The sequence below is a fragment of the Brienomyrus brachyistius genome, chromosome 11 (genome assembly GCF_023856365.1).
Source record: "Brienomyrus brachyistius isolate T26 chromosome 11, BBRACH_0.4, whole genome shotgun sequence".
NCBI classification, from domain to species: domain Eukaryota; kingdom Metazoa; phylum Chordata; class Actinopteri; order Osteoglossiformes; family Mormyridae; genus Brienomyrus; species Brienomyrus brachyistius.
The window spans coordinates 9562807-9576570 of record NC_064543.1 but is presented as its reverse complement, the minus strand read 5'-3'; the positions used below and the strand labels follow the sequence as shown (position 1 = coordinate 9576570).

General features: G+C 50.2%; 2 protein-coding genes and 5 non-coding genes across 8 annotated transcripts in view; 6 read left to right on the top strand and 1 right to left on the bottom strand.

Moving 5' to 3' along the window:
- The first annotated feature begins 49 nt into the window (after positions 1-49).
- Positions 50-4121, top strand: rpl4 (ribosomal protein L4). Its single transcript, XM_049030236.1, has 10 exons — positions 50-175; positions 980-1151; positions 1387-1493; positions 1826-1964; positions 2260-2384; positions 2548-2677; positions 2902-3058; positions 3310-3393; positions 3641-3761; positions 3861-4121. The coding sequence occupies exons 1-10, from the start codon at positions 173-175 to the stop codon at positions 4062-4064; spliced, it is 1242 nt and encodes a 413-aa protein (XP_048886193.1). The 5' UTR covers positions 50-172; the 3' UTR covers positions 4065-4121.
- On the top strand, positions 1228-1298 carry LOC125704322 (small nucleolar RNA SNORD18). The gene has a single exon (XR_007381089.1). It is a non-coding gene; the product is annotated as a small nucleolar RNA SNORD18 (small nucleolar RNA).
- LOC125704324 (small nucleolar RNA SNORD16) lies at positions 1636-1735 on the top strand. Its single transcript, XR_007381091.1, has one exon. It is a non-coding gene; the product is annotated as a small nucleolar RNA SNORD16 (small nucleolar RNA).
- On the top strand, positions 2083-2182 carry LOC125704323 (small nucleolar RNA SNORD16). Its single transcript, XR_007381090.1, has one exon. It is a non-coding gene; the product is annotated as a small nucleolar RNA SNORD16 (small nucleolar RNA).
- On the top strand, positions 3147-3218 carry LOC125704320 (small nucleolar RNA SNORD18). The gene has a single exon (XR_007381087.1). It is a non-coding gene; the product is annotated as a small nucleolar RNA SNORD18 (small nucleolar RNA).
- Positions 3477-3546, top strand: LOC125704321 (small nucleolar RNA SNORD18). Its single transcript, XR_007381088.1, has one exon. It is a non-coding gene; the product is annotated as a small nucleolar RNA SNORD18 (small nucleolar RNA).
- A 16-nt stretch (positions 4122-4137) lies between the features above and the next one.
- Positions 4138-13764, bottom strand: part of map2k1 (mitogen-activated protein kinase kinase 1) — a 13865-nt gene continuing 4238 nt past the window's right edge. For both annotated transcript variants that reach the window (XM_049030238.1, XM_049030237.1), the window contains 10 exons: positions 12369-12579; positions 11750-11896; positions 11329-11406; positions 10169-10220; positions 7116-7240; positions 6297-6504; positions 5915-5979; positions 5276-5334; positions 4979-5024; positions 4138-4870 (listed from right to left, as the gene is read on the bottom strand). In XM_049030238.1, the coding sequence (XP_048886195.1) occupies positions 4757-4870; positions 4979-5024; positions 5276-5334; positions 5915-5979; positions 6297-6504; positions 7116-7240; positions 10169-10220; positions 11329-11406; positions 11750-11896; positions 12369-12579 (1105 nt within the window). In that variant the 3' untranslated portion in view covers positions 4138-4756. The remainder of the gene's footprint in view (positions 4871-4978; positions 5025-5275; positions 5335-5914; positions 5980-6296; positions 6505-7115; positions 7241-10168; positions 10221-11328; positions 11407-11749; positions 11897-12368; positions 12580-13764) is intronic.

Below are 13764 nucleotides of genomic sequence, written 5' to 3'. Positions count from 1 at the left end.
AAGATATATTTTTGCAATTTAACTATAAAAATTTAAATCATTTCTAAACGACGGAAGTGCCTTTAGTCGGATGTATAAACTGCATGAGGCGCACGACACACTTCCTTTTCTTGCGTGGCCGCCATAGACGAAGGAGCGTGGTTCCCGGCGAGCCGACAAGTTTTCAGAAAAAATGGTCAGAAATATTCATATTTGTAATAAATTACAGCTTAGAGTATTATTCATAGGTTTGTTGACACATGGTTTTCCGTTACTTTAATCGTAACATGTTGTTTTATTTTATCTTATTATGCTTAGAGGAGCCATTTTGAAATAGTGCCTGTAGGTCGCTGCACGTGAATTGGGTAAAAAATGGGGCATGGCGGTATTGTCGGGAATATTACATCTGCTGTAATTCCTGTTTCATTTAACGTAAACTTTAATATAACGGCTTATCACCTATTTGAAGCTTAAGAATCTGAAATTGTCTCCAGCGAATATCACTTTGCTCGCGTTTTTTTTTTAGATTGTTACCCATATGCTGCCCGAAGTTTTAAATCGGTTGTAGGCGTGTAAAAGCGTAATTAATGCATCTTTCATTAAGAGAGAGAATTCTAGCATTATTTGTTTTCTAGTGTTTTGTGTAGAAGACACGTGGAGTTCATCTGCGGCCTAACGTACCGAAATTGCATGCTATCCTTCGTTGGAGGAGGGAGTTTGAGAGACTTGGGATAATCTTGTCGCGCACTTTAGCTATGCTTAACTGTTCCGAATGACAGAAATATGATCTCCCCTTCTTTGAATTACTATATATACTATAATAATAATGTGACTTAACTTTTGGAGTCCACCCAAGAAATGTCGAAATTCACGTGTCACACTGTAAACGCCATTTTTGTATGTTTACAGACATTTTCTTGGTAAAATGTGTGCGTTTCGGGAGTAACCTACCATAGTGAGGTGTTCACTCATGGTTTATTCTTGCACTGTATGTCCCCAGGCTTGTGCCAGGCCCCTGATATCGGTCTACTCGGAAAAAGGAGAGACCTCCGGCAAGAATGTGGTGATGCCGGCCGTGTTTAAGGCCCCCATCCGCCCTGATATCGTGAACTTCGTTCACACCAATATGCGGAAAAACAACCGCCAGCCCTATGCTGTCAGTGAATTAGCTGGTGAGTACCCGACAAACCTAAAACAAAATTAAAAAACTGAATATAGGTGTATCGATGAAGGGACAGTTGAAAATGGCTTCGCTGATGAGTCTCCACTTCATGGTCCGTGTTTCTGAGCTCTGTGATAAAAGTGGAAGTTCTGACAAGCTTGACCTACACTAAGCAGTATATTCGGGAGGTGATAATTGCTTCTGATTCCACACTGTGCCTAATTCTTGGGTTTGTTGCATTTCAGGTCACCAGACTAGTGCTGAGTCTTGGGGTACCGGTAGAGCGGTGGCTCGCATCCCGCGCGTGCGCGGTGGCGGCACTCATCGCTCTGGCCAGGGTGCCTTTGGAAACGTATCCTCAGTGCCGGTCTGCTTGCTGGGCGTTGAAACTTCAGAGTAGTTTCTACTCCTGCAGTGGCTGGGGGGGGTTGTGGTTCTTTGTTAAATATGTGCCATTAGGTTTCTTTGCATAGCCTGCCGCTGAAAGAATCGCCTGCTGTGATGGTGTAATTTGCGTCTTACCCTGTGAATAGCGACAGTTTGCCTGCTGTCACATGCTGGCACAGGAGTCTGAAGAAAGAAGGAATCTGAGCAGGTTTAGTCTGACCGGGGGGGGGGGGTTACCCAGATCTGGGTGGGAGAAGCGAGAGCCCGCCTGGTGGTCGTGCCTTGACTCCAGTGTAGATGTGTCGTGGAGGGCGAATGTTTGCCCCCACCAAGACCTGGCGTCGCTGGCATCGCCGCATCAACACGACCCAGAAGCGCTACGCCATCTGCTCTGCCCTGGCTGCGTCCGCCCTGCCAGCTCTGGTGATGGCCAAAGGTCAGCTAATCTTTCATCTCGCTTTGACCCAGGCACAACGTCTCATAGAATTTAGCATTCCAGCAGCGTGTCGGAGGAAAAGATTGAGAAATGCAGGCAGGAAAGATGCCCTGACACTTGCCATGATGGTGTAATTTGCGTCCGAGCCCGTGGACGGCGACAGTTGCCTGCTGTCACCATGCCGTTACGGGAAGTTGATGAAAGTATAATTCTGAGCAAGACTGTTGCTGACTGTTGGAGCCGGAGGAGCAGCTCATCCTTCCGAGTATAAGTGACGGATGGCGTTTTTGCTCAGGTCACCGCATCGAGGAGATCCCCGAGGTACCCTTGGTGGTCGATGATAAGGTTGAAGGATACAAGAAGACCAAGGAGGCAGTTCTGCTCTTGAAGAAACTGAAGGCCTGGAATGACATAAAGAAGGTGGGCTGTAAGACACAGGGTAGCTTTAGGGCTTTTTTTTGTATACAAATAAGTCCAGCTTATTCTTAATTGACCGTCCCGGCAGTTATAACCATCCTGTAGGCTTTGATAACCAGTCGTGTGGTTTCCATGCTCAGTGTCGCTCCGGTGACTTTGTCCGCAGGTTTATGCCTCCCAGCGCATGCGTGCCGGCAAAGGTAAGATGAGGAACCGCAGGCGCATCCAACGCAAAGGACCTTGCATCATCTACAACGCAGACTCCGGCGTGACAAAGGCCTTCAGGAACATCCCTGGTTAGTTTCCTAAAATGGATTGTGGTGGGCCATGTGACCTGCGATCTGGTACTCGATTGGTGGAATTTGCCAGTGCATGCAGTGGGTGTGTCCTTCAGTAAGATCTTTGGCGTTCCCTGCTGTTCCAACTAAATGTTGATGGGGCTTTTTGGGAAGCTGCCATTTGAATGCTTTTTGCTGAACCTGCTGTATGATGAGGATTTTGACAATGGCTGCCTTGTCAGGTATCACCCTGCAGAACGTCAACAAGCTGAACCTGCTCCGATTGGCTCCTGGTGGCCATGTGGGCCGCTTCTGCATCTGGACTGAGAGCGCTTTCCGTAAACTGGATGAGCTGTACGGCACCTGGCGCAAGCCGGCCACCAAGAAGGTGGACTACAAGTGGGTGGCTCGGCGATGCTCTATTCGCTTTTTGATACACATGCAGCTCACGGTCGTCTTGTAGCATTAAACCACCTGGTATCTCTGCCTGCAGTGATGAGCTTCAACTTCATGGTCCGTGTTTCTGAAACGCTTTGATTTTAGCCGAAGTTCTGAGCATAAAGTGGTCCGGCCTAGAACCCGTCCCACTTGAAAGTTCCTTTTCCTGGTTCAGTGCTCCTCTGACACTATATGACTGTCCTGGTTTCCAGCCTGCCAATGCACAAGATGACCAACACAGACCTGAGCAGAATTCTGAAAAGCCAGGAGATCCAGAAGGCTCTTCGTCCTCCAAAGTGAGTGTCGCGCACGTTAGGGACGAGGGCCGAGGTCCGGTAGCTGCTAGTGGAGGTATTGGGGATGGTGCGCTGTCGCTGCCCAGCTGTGATGAGCTTAACTTCATGGTCCGTGTTTCTGACCACCATGATTTTACTTGAAGTTCTGAGCATATTCAGTCGTAGCTTTCAGTAATATAGGAAATGTGTGTCTACCTGCACGTGTGCGTGTTTAAATGCTAATCCTTACCCTTTGTGGCTTTCATAGCAAGAAGATCCACAGGAGAGTGCTGAAGAAGAATCCTCTGAAGAATCTGAGGGTCATGATGAAGCTGAACCCTTACGCCAAGACGGCAAGGCGCAATGCCATCCTGCTGCACGACCCCGTCGTAAGCTCCTGATACCCGGCCGTACCCATGGATGCATCTCCCACCTCCTCCATAGCACACAGACGGCATTTGACACCAGCATCTCACTTTCCTTTACAGATGAGAGCCAAGCTTCAGAAGAACAAGAAGGCCACAAGGAAGGTGAAGAGAGAGGCCAAGAAGAAGGCGGCGGCCGGCAAGGCCCCAGAAGCGGGCAAGCCTGCAGAAGCGGGCAAGCCTGCAGAAGCGGGCAAGGCGAAGGCAGCCAAGGCCCCCAAGGCCCCGAAGGAGAAGGCGTCAGCAGCGGAGAAGCCGGCCAAGTAAACGCACACTCATGCAGCCTGGAGTCACACAGATATAATAAAATGTTAAAAAAAAAGAGATGGCACTGGTGTGATTGTGTGAGGCAGTGAGAGAAACTGGGAGACATTTTATTTTTCGTCATGGCACACAATGACTTTCACACAAGCTGTGTCATTTATACATTTGTGTTGTACAGAAAGTTGGTGGCCATTTTATTTCTGTTCATAAAGCAGATGTGGTTGTCGGGCACTGGGGTTTTCCCTCCCTCCCTTTTCACTGCATTAATGGTGGCGACGACAGGAACTCGGTACACTGTCGGAATTTTTGAAATTCTTTAATAGGAGCAGTTTGAGCAGAGGCTGTAGAGCAACGACAACGGGGAGGAGGAGGAGGAGTGCAGAGCTCCAGCGGCTGATGGGAGGTGCAGCGTTTGAGCAGCACCAATTTCCCTCTGTGTTCTGTGGTTTAACCCACTCAGTGTGGAATAATAGGCTGCTAGTGTAGATCTGGTGTTAAGTGTAGTGCTGCCACTGAACGCTATTAAATGGCTTTATCCATTTTTTTGACTGTAGGACAACTTTTTTTTCTTTAAACATTTATAGATACGGCACATGTAGCTTATCCAAACCAACAAGGTGTAAAACAGGCACTTTTACTATATACAAAACATTAAGTTGGAGAGATGAGTGAAGTTGGAGGGACGTGCTCAGACCTCAGAGCCCCCCGCTGTGGGTAGGGGTGATGGGCTGGCTCAGGCCGATGGTGCTGCACAGCCAGCCCGTGAAGTCCACTTCCTCCACCTCGGACTGTTTGATGAAGGGGTGTACCTGCAGCGAGTGGCGTTCCAAGTGTGAGACCATTTCTTTGCCGTCGCTGAGGTCAGCAGGGCAGACTGTAGTATTTTACCCAGTGGCCGGAAGAGGTCTGTGACTCACCATTAACTGCTTCAGATCGGCTCTCTCCGCAGGGTTCTTGATCAAACTTAATGTAAACAGTTTCATGATTAGATGAGGACCAGTTAAACTCCATGAACCATGGCTGTTTGAAATTGCAGCGCATATGTCTGCCACTGGATGGCAGTATTTGATCTGATGCATCATGTTTACTATCCAGAAGTAGCAGAACAAGTGTCATCACTAAGCAATCCCTACTTTGGTACTAAGCAAGGGTACAAGTATTTTTTCCTTTTTTTTTTTTTTTTTAAGATAAAGGATGTCATTGGTCATACGTACCATTTGTTAACGAAGTCTTGAAATTCAGGACTAAAGATGTTGGGAAGTTTGGGAGGTGGCTGGAAATGGGAAATTGATGAAATCAGAAGGCAGATCAATTTTAATTCCATGATGCCGATTTCAGTATCATGTCATTTGGATTGACACCATGTATACGACTTAATTCACAAAACACATTATTCTACAAATGTATGTAGGTAAGATGAGCCAGGAAACTTAAGGGTGCAGTAGTACCACAGCCTTCCAGCAAAATTTAAACGGCATGTAATACACTATAGCTAATTATTACCTTTAACAAACTGAACAGGTGTCAATCCCTTTTCAATAACCACAACTAAGCATCTTTGATATACAAATTTGGTATAGACTTCTGTCCACCTAGGTCCCTGCACTGGATAGCGGGTTGGAACGGCAACTGAGAAGTTGCAACTTTTATGACTTCTTTTAAAGCCCCATCTATCACAAGTCCCCTGAAGTTTGAAGGGAGTACTGCAACAATCCATTTCAATCACAAGATGGCGCCAAATCTACAATCGCGTGTTCTGAATGAAATGTCTAGTTCATAGTCATATGACTCGATGGCCTGAGCTGACATTTTAGCATTTTTAAATCTGGATTTCTATAAGCGTTGAAACATACCTCATTGACAATGTAGTCAAGCAGCTCAAAAATCGCCATGGGAGGTCTGCTGTCGATTCCATGAGCTTAAACATAAAGGAGAGGTGATTCATGGCTAGAAGACTTATCACACTGCAGAACAAAAATGTGTGAAAATTATGTAATACAGGCAGACAAGGAAGTGGCCACAGGCTGGCTGCAGTGATGCAAGACTTAAGCACCCCCCCCCACCAATCCCCAGCCCCTAGTTTTTAGTTAAGCAATCCTAGGCCAGGACACCCTAGTGGTGCTCTTTCCTGGGGGCTCCCCGCTTTGGAGAAACGACATCAAAGAATCCTGACATGCGAGTAGCATGTTCAGTGACGCCCACGAAGGACTTTCCCAGGTGACCCCACGGACTTACAGCTGACGGGCCTCCCCAGGGGCCTGGGCCTGGGGGATGTCGCGCTGGGCCGCGCCTCCCCCTCTACCGGGAAGCCGAAAATCTGCTCCAGCTCCTTGGCGTCGGGGGGCGGGATGGGGAAGCGACCGATGGCCATTTCCACCAGGGACAGACCCATGCTCCAGATGTCTGACTGCACGGAGTAGTGCGTTCCCTGCAGGCGTTCGGGCTGCCAAGGGGGGGGCACACACTCCATCACACGGCAGCCTTCACTTCCAATCCGCAGCCTGAGACGACACCCATACGTACACCGACTTTTCGAAGGATGGGTGATCAACCGGGTAGGGGGGCGGAGATGTGGCTTAGGGTAAATTTAGCTGATCATGGGGGCTGTGTGCCTCGGTAAAGTTTGCATGGTTATGAAAAAGGGACACTTTCAGTCATTTGGGCATAAAAGTGACCGGTGACCCCCCCCCCCCCCCCCCCCCCGCACACATATACTCTTTAAAGTCAGTAATTAACATGTAAAAGAAAAGCCTGAAAAGAACAGTAAACCGGAATACATTCTCTGGCTTTCATTTATGAAGATTGGCCCTGGTGCTGGAGTCTGTATGCCCCCCCCCCCCCCCGTTGTGGGGTTTCCTCCGGACTCCCCCCACAGTCCAAAGACATGCTGAGGTTAACTGGAGCCACCAGGTCACACAGATGTGTGCACGTCTGCGTGACCTTGTGTGAGTGTGCCCTGCGATGGGTTGGCACCCCATCCTGGGCTGTTCCCTGCTTTGTGCCCGCAGCCTCCAGGATGGATGGATGGATATAAGGCCAGAGGGTGACACTCACAGACATGTAGGAACGCGTGCCCACAAAGGAGTTCGCCATGGAGTCGATAAGCTGGCCGCTCACACCAAAGTCACACAACTTGATCTCCCCGCGCGAGTTGACCAGGATATTTGATGGCTTGACATCTAGGCGACAGAAAGGGAGGTTCCTTCTTGAGGTGTGATAGGCCGACCAAAGCAGGACAGCTCCTCCACCTGGACCCTGAGCATAGGGGCACCACGAGGACGTTCACTCAGCCCCCCCCTCGACGCCCTCTGCACGTACGACGCTGTGCCTCTTCACACCTCTAACACCATCAGCAGGTCTGCAGACGACACCAGTCACTGGCCTGATCTCAAACAGTGTAAGACAGACTAAAGGCAGGAAGCGCGGAATCCTGTGGAATGAAGACAACAGTCTGGCTCTCCACCCCAAACAGGCAGGGAGAAAAATGGCTACTGATCCAAGGGGAAGCAGAGGAAATAGTGGCCAACTTTAAACATCTGTGTGTGACATCATGGAGGACCATCAACACCCTCTATTACAGGGAAGCCTCAGCAGAGATTCTTCTACTTGAAGGTTCTAAGGAGAGCAAACTGATGGAAGAAACTGCTAGTCATACAGGGGCTCGACAGAGAACTTGCTGACATACTGCATCATACACTACATGGACAAAGTACTGGGACACCTGCCCATTGCACCCACAGAAAATTTTATGGTATGCATATCAAGACATTTTGGATAATTTTATGCTTCCAACTTTTTGGGAACAGATTGGGGAAGGCCTTTTCCTGTTCCAGCATGACTGTGCCCCAGTGCACAAAGTCCATAAAGGTCCATAAAGACGTGGTTGGGTGAGTTTGGTCTGGAAGAACCTGACTGGCCTCACAGAGCCCTGACCTCAACCCCAATGAACACTTTTGGGATGAACTAGAACAGAGATTGTGAGCCTGTGCCTGACCTCACAAATGCCCTTCTGGATAAATAGGCAAAAATTCCCACAGACACACTCCAAAATCTTGTGGAAAGCCTCCCCAGAAGAGTGGCAACAGTTACAGCTGCAAAGGGGGACCAGCTCCATACTGATGCCTATGGCTATAGAATTGGGTGTCATGGAAGTTCCTGTGTAATGGCCAGGTGTCCCAATTCTCTTGTCCGTACAGAGTATCCTGGTACATTGACTGCACTGAGGTTAACCAGAGAGCTCAACAGCAGGTCATCAAGACGGCTCAGTTCATCACAGGGACAGAACTCCCAGCCACTGAGGACAGCTACACACTGCACGTCAGCCACAGACGACAGCTACGCACTGCACACCAGCCACAGAGGACAGCTACACACTGCACGCCAGCCACTGAGGACAGCTACACACTGCACGCCAGCCACTGAGGACAGCTACACACTGCACGCCAGCCACAGAGGACAGCTACACACTGCACGCCAGCCACAGAAGACAGCTACACACTGCACGCCAGCCACAGAAGACAGCTACACACTGCACGCCAGCCACAGAGGACAGCTACACACTGCACGCCAGCCACAGAGGACAGCTACACACTGCACGTCAGCCACAGAGGACAGATACACACTGCACGCCAGCCACTGAGGACAGCTACACACTGCACGCCAGCCACAGAGGACAGCTACACACTGCACGCCAGCCACAGAGGACAGCTAAACACTGCACGCCAGCCACAGAGGACAGCTACACACTGCACGTCAGCCACAGAGGACAGCTACACACTGCACGCCAGCCACAGCGGACAGCTACACACTGCACACCAGCCATTGAGGACAGCTACACACTGCACTCCAAGGGAGGCCGTCAACATCATTAAAGATTCATCCCAGATTCACCCCCAGCAAAAGACAGTTTGCCCTCCTACTACCCAACAGACGTTACCGAAGCCGTCACACCCACACGCAGGTTCAGGAACAGCGCCTTTCCCAGCTCTGTCTCGCAAACAAAGACCTTGCATAAGTGCTGCCATAACAGAGCACTGCAGTTTCACAGAAATGACTATTCGCTGTGCTTTATGCAAGAATGTCCATTAACCTCTGATAGTCACTTGTCACTCCTGCACTTTGTTATTTTTACAGTCTGCCTCTTTCTAATTTATTTCAGTCGTTTAACTACCTCAATATGTTTACGTTTATATATAGTTTGCTTCTTGAATATTGCTTATATCATTCAAATATTATTTATATCATATTTGTATTGCATCGGTTTCAGAAATCACTGACATTATCTCATCGTGTTTGACAATGTCACTATGACAGGAAATACAATGACAAGAAAACCTTTATAGCTTTAAAAACTATACAATATTGTTTTGTATCACAAAAAAAAGTATTTCTTTTAAATGGCGCATCATTTCCCAGTCACACACTATGTTTAGCCTCATACCCAATGCCTATGTTTAGCTCTGGCTACGTGACCAAACCGCAGATGGTGTGGAAAATGGCTGACTTTAACGCCTCCCTGTGAGTTACATTTTCTTACCCAAAATTTGTCCACCTCGCTCTGAAACCCCCCAATTGAATCCCTTCCAGACCCCAGAGGGTTTCTGGGCCGAGCGGACCCGTGGGTGCCGACAGAGAGAGCCGGGGGGGGGCAGCTGCTCTCCATGGCAGATGGTACTTAACTGTCGCCAGCTGAACTGAACACACTGATAGCTTGTTTCTCCCTTTTGTTGCGTGGGAGTTTTTTTATAAAGGGATGAATAGAGCTCTCAGGTCATGAGTCACCAACCACTCAGAAATACGGTGGTGCAGTAAACAGGTAACTGCAGGAAAATGCTGCACAGATGCTATTCATGTCGGTAAATGTACTTAATCACTGCTGGCTGCTTTTCTAATGGACCGTTTCACATTTGACCGTAACATATGGAGTTTTTATTAATGTCTAATTGCGCTACTCTGCCAAAACGCAAAGGAGAGGTTCTTCATTTCCAAAGAATTACTCTTGCATTCTGACAGCACCTCGACTTTCCCAAAGATTCGTCAGCCTTTGCTGACACTAATCAGCATGGCCTAATCAGGCGCCCGCTGTTAGAGAAATTAAAGTGCCTCACCTCTGTGCATGATCTTGTGTTTCTCTCTCAGGTAAGAGAGGCCTTTGATCACCTGTGAGATAGGAAAGTCATGAATTAGCATGATGATTTCATCCCGGCTTCGTCCTTCATGAATGCGGCCAGGAGGACGAGCAGAGAGACGGAGAAGGACGCCAGTGCGCCCTCTACATGGGCAGAACTTTTCACCTGTAGCCATGCGAGGAAAACAGGCTGAGTTTGCAAACTAGAAATGATGCAGAAGGCAGATGCTGTAGGAATTCGGAATCACACAATCATTTATTTCATCACGTCCCAGTTTTCTTTCAGCCGGAAAAACGTTACGTAACATAAAATGTTAATAGCTGTAAGGAGATAATGGCATGAATATAATAAGGATGGTATAAGAGTAGACACCCGGAAGAGAGGGGCCGGCCCCACTGCATTGCAGACACCCAGAGAGAGGGGGCGACCCCACTGCCCTGCAGACATCCGGAAGAGAGGGGGCGACCCCACTGCATTGCAGACATCCGGAAGAGAGGGGGCGACCCCACTGCACTGCAAACACCCGGAAGAGAGGGGGCGACCCCACTGCATTGCAGACACCCGGAGAGAGGGGGCGACCCCACTGCACTGCAAACACCCGGAAGAGAGGGGGCGACCCCACTGCATTGCAGACACCCAGAGAGAGGGGGCGACCCCACTGCCCTGCAGACATCCGGAAGAGAGGGGGCGACCCCACTGCATTGCAGACATCCGGAAGAGAGGGGGCGACCCCACTGCACTGCAAACACCCGGAAGAGAGGGGGCAACCCCACTGCATTGCAGACACCCGGAGAGAGGGGGCGACCCCACTGCACTGCAAACACCCGGAAGAGAGGGGGCGACCCCACTGCATTGCAGACACCCGGAGAGAGGGGGCGACCCCACTGCACTGCAAACACCCGGAAGAGAGGGGGCGGCCCCACTGCACTGCAGACACCCAGAGAGAGGGGGCGGCCCTACTGCACTGCAGACACCCGGAGAGGGGGGCACTGCACTGTAGACCCCCGGAGGAGAGGGGGCGGCCCCACTGCACTGCATCCGCTTTAAACTACACGCACTGGGAGCACACAAGTACACAGGAACACAGGCAACTATATGAAATGAACATTTTTGCAATAAGCATGGAGGGAGATACCCACAGCGATGCTGACTTTGCCCAGGATCTGCTCAGGAATTTTGCCCGCTTTCTTCAAGGACTGGTCCAGGGAGCCCCCATCCTGCAAGCGGACAGGAAAGACTCAGGATCACACCCCCCACTGCCTAACACCACACCATCCTGAGGGAGAATGTCCGTTACATCACTCACCAGCTGAATTCAATTTCCCGTCAGTTATTATGACACTATGAAGAGTGTTTGGGCAAGTCACCCGTATGTGTACAGATTAGGGTTACATTACGACTGTAGGAAACAAAGACAGATGGTGATCATTGCTTTAGCTGCTTTAGTAAGATGTTGAGATGGCATAAGTGTCCTTGTGGGACTGGAAGTGGTAACAAAGGTACATCCAGCATCGCCAGGCTAGTGACTCCCGTGTACAGACGAGGCCCACTGAGGCTCACCATGTGCTCCATGCAGATGCCGATTTCCCCGTCGCTGTAGAAGGCCCCGTAGAAGCCCACGATGTACGGAGAGTTGCACTCGTGCAGCACCTGCAGCTCGCGGATGATCTGGTTCCTGACGGCCGGCTTGATCTCCAGGTGGATGAGCTGAAACCACGGAAACCGTCACCCGCCGGGGCCAACGCTGCGAAGCATGTGACCAGCAGGCACGCCTCGCACACCAGACACGACAAGCGTGTACTGTGGTGAATTTATAGAAATGCAATCTCTACAGCAGGGTCCATTTCAGTGAAAAGAGCGTGAATGAGGTCTGGGTGAACTCATCAAACAGAAATAATGATTTATTGTCGAGGGCAGTCGAGTAATGATGTGAACTGCGCAGCTCTGAGAGTACAAGCGTGCCCCCGCACCAAAACAGCCACACGTGTGTGAGAGTGTGTGGGAAGCGGTCTCTCTGAGAATCCACTGCGCATTCACACAACAGACACTCGTGTCGTCCGTGACCCGGGATTACATAAGCGGCCACAGTGATAGGAGGGGGAGAGGCTCCGTGCTCTCGGGGGGGGGAGCAACCTTACAGCCCCCACGTGTCATAAGAGCAAAGCCGGCCTCAGCGCACCTTCCTGGCCATGATTAGCCCAGAGGGCCTGTGCAGGACCTTGAAGACCACTCCACCGTTGCCGGCACCCAGCTCACAGATCTTGCTGAAGTCGTCGTCCTTCAGCTCGCCCACTTTCTGCTTCTGCGTGAGGAACGCTTCCAGACGCTTCCGCTGCTGCTCGTCCAGCTCCAACTCCTCCAGCTTCTTCTGGAGGGACTCCAGGTTCGTCCTGAAGGAGTGGGAGGAACACAAATGGAGGCGGGACTCACGCGTCTGGCAAGTGCAGAGGAGACGGAGACACAGAGTGTGAGGTAAAGACCAATTAGATCTGCACGAGTGCAGGGCAGCTCCGGCGGAACAGCGGCAGAGGTCCTGCTGGTCAATTAGAGCCCTAATTTGAGCCCCATTTTGGTGAAATAACTGTCAAGGGCGTAGAAGAATAGAGTCACTACCAATGGCGACCATGACTCTAAAAGCATGACTCTTAAACCTGATGTTATTCCAGGGGCTCGTCGTGGCAGCACTGGGGAGTGCGCCGAGCAGCCGCAAGGAAGCCAGGAGTTCCTCTGAGCGTGTGCCCGGTTGTCATGGTGATGAATTTCAAGAACATTATGAACTCTGTGATACCTGCCCCCTCCCCCCACCCCCAAGAAAAACTCTATTCAGCAGACAGTGTCGTTTATCATTCTTTTCTCGCATTCGCTCCCAGTGCGATATCGTGTTCGACAGCTCAAATGTCTGCTTGGCCGCTACTGTAAAAGCTACTGATCTCATTCTGAAATGCAGCTGAAAGCTTATGCAACAGCTCTCCTATGCAGCGTGCCTGACGCCTGTGGAAAAGCAGACGGAGACGAGGAGTACGGGGGGGGGGACACGATAACATGCAAACGAGTGCGGAGCCCACACCCAGCCGGATCAAGCCGAGCAAGCGGCACGTCAGGAACCTTCTGCATTGGCACCATTTCAGCCTTTTTATTCATTTTCTGTGATGAAAAAAACTTGATACCTTCAGAAGAAATCCACCCTAACCCCACCATTCCTCCCCGACCAGGAAGAAGGGCGTGGCCTTTTCAGAGGTCAACTGTGAGGTCAGCGCTCAAATTTTGGATAGGTGGCTGGTCGGAGGGCGGGGGGGCATGGGGGGGGGGTGCAGGGCTGCCAGTGGTGGCGATGCTGAGAAAGTAAAGCAAGGATTGGGGGAGGCGGTTATGGGAGGCTGCACGGAACAGTCCAGTAAACGGCAGCGAGAACTTCACAAAGCCCGCGAGCATCACAGAGACCTGGCAACACTCGTGGTTTTTAACACAAGTTCTCAAATTCGTTTAACGAAAATCTGTTGCCTCAGTAGCGTCTGGCAGGAGTTTGAAATGTAGGCGATACTGAACTGTACAGGGTCTCACTGTACCTACAAAAC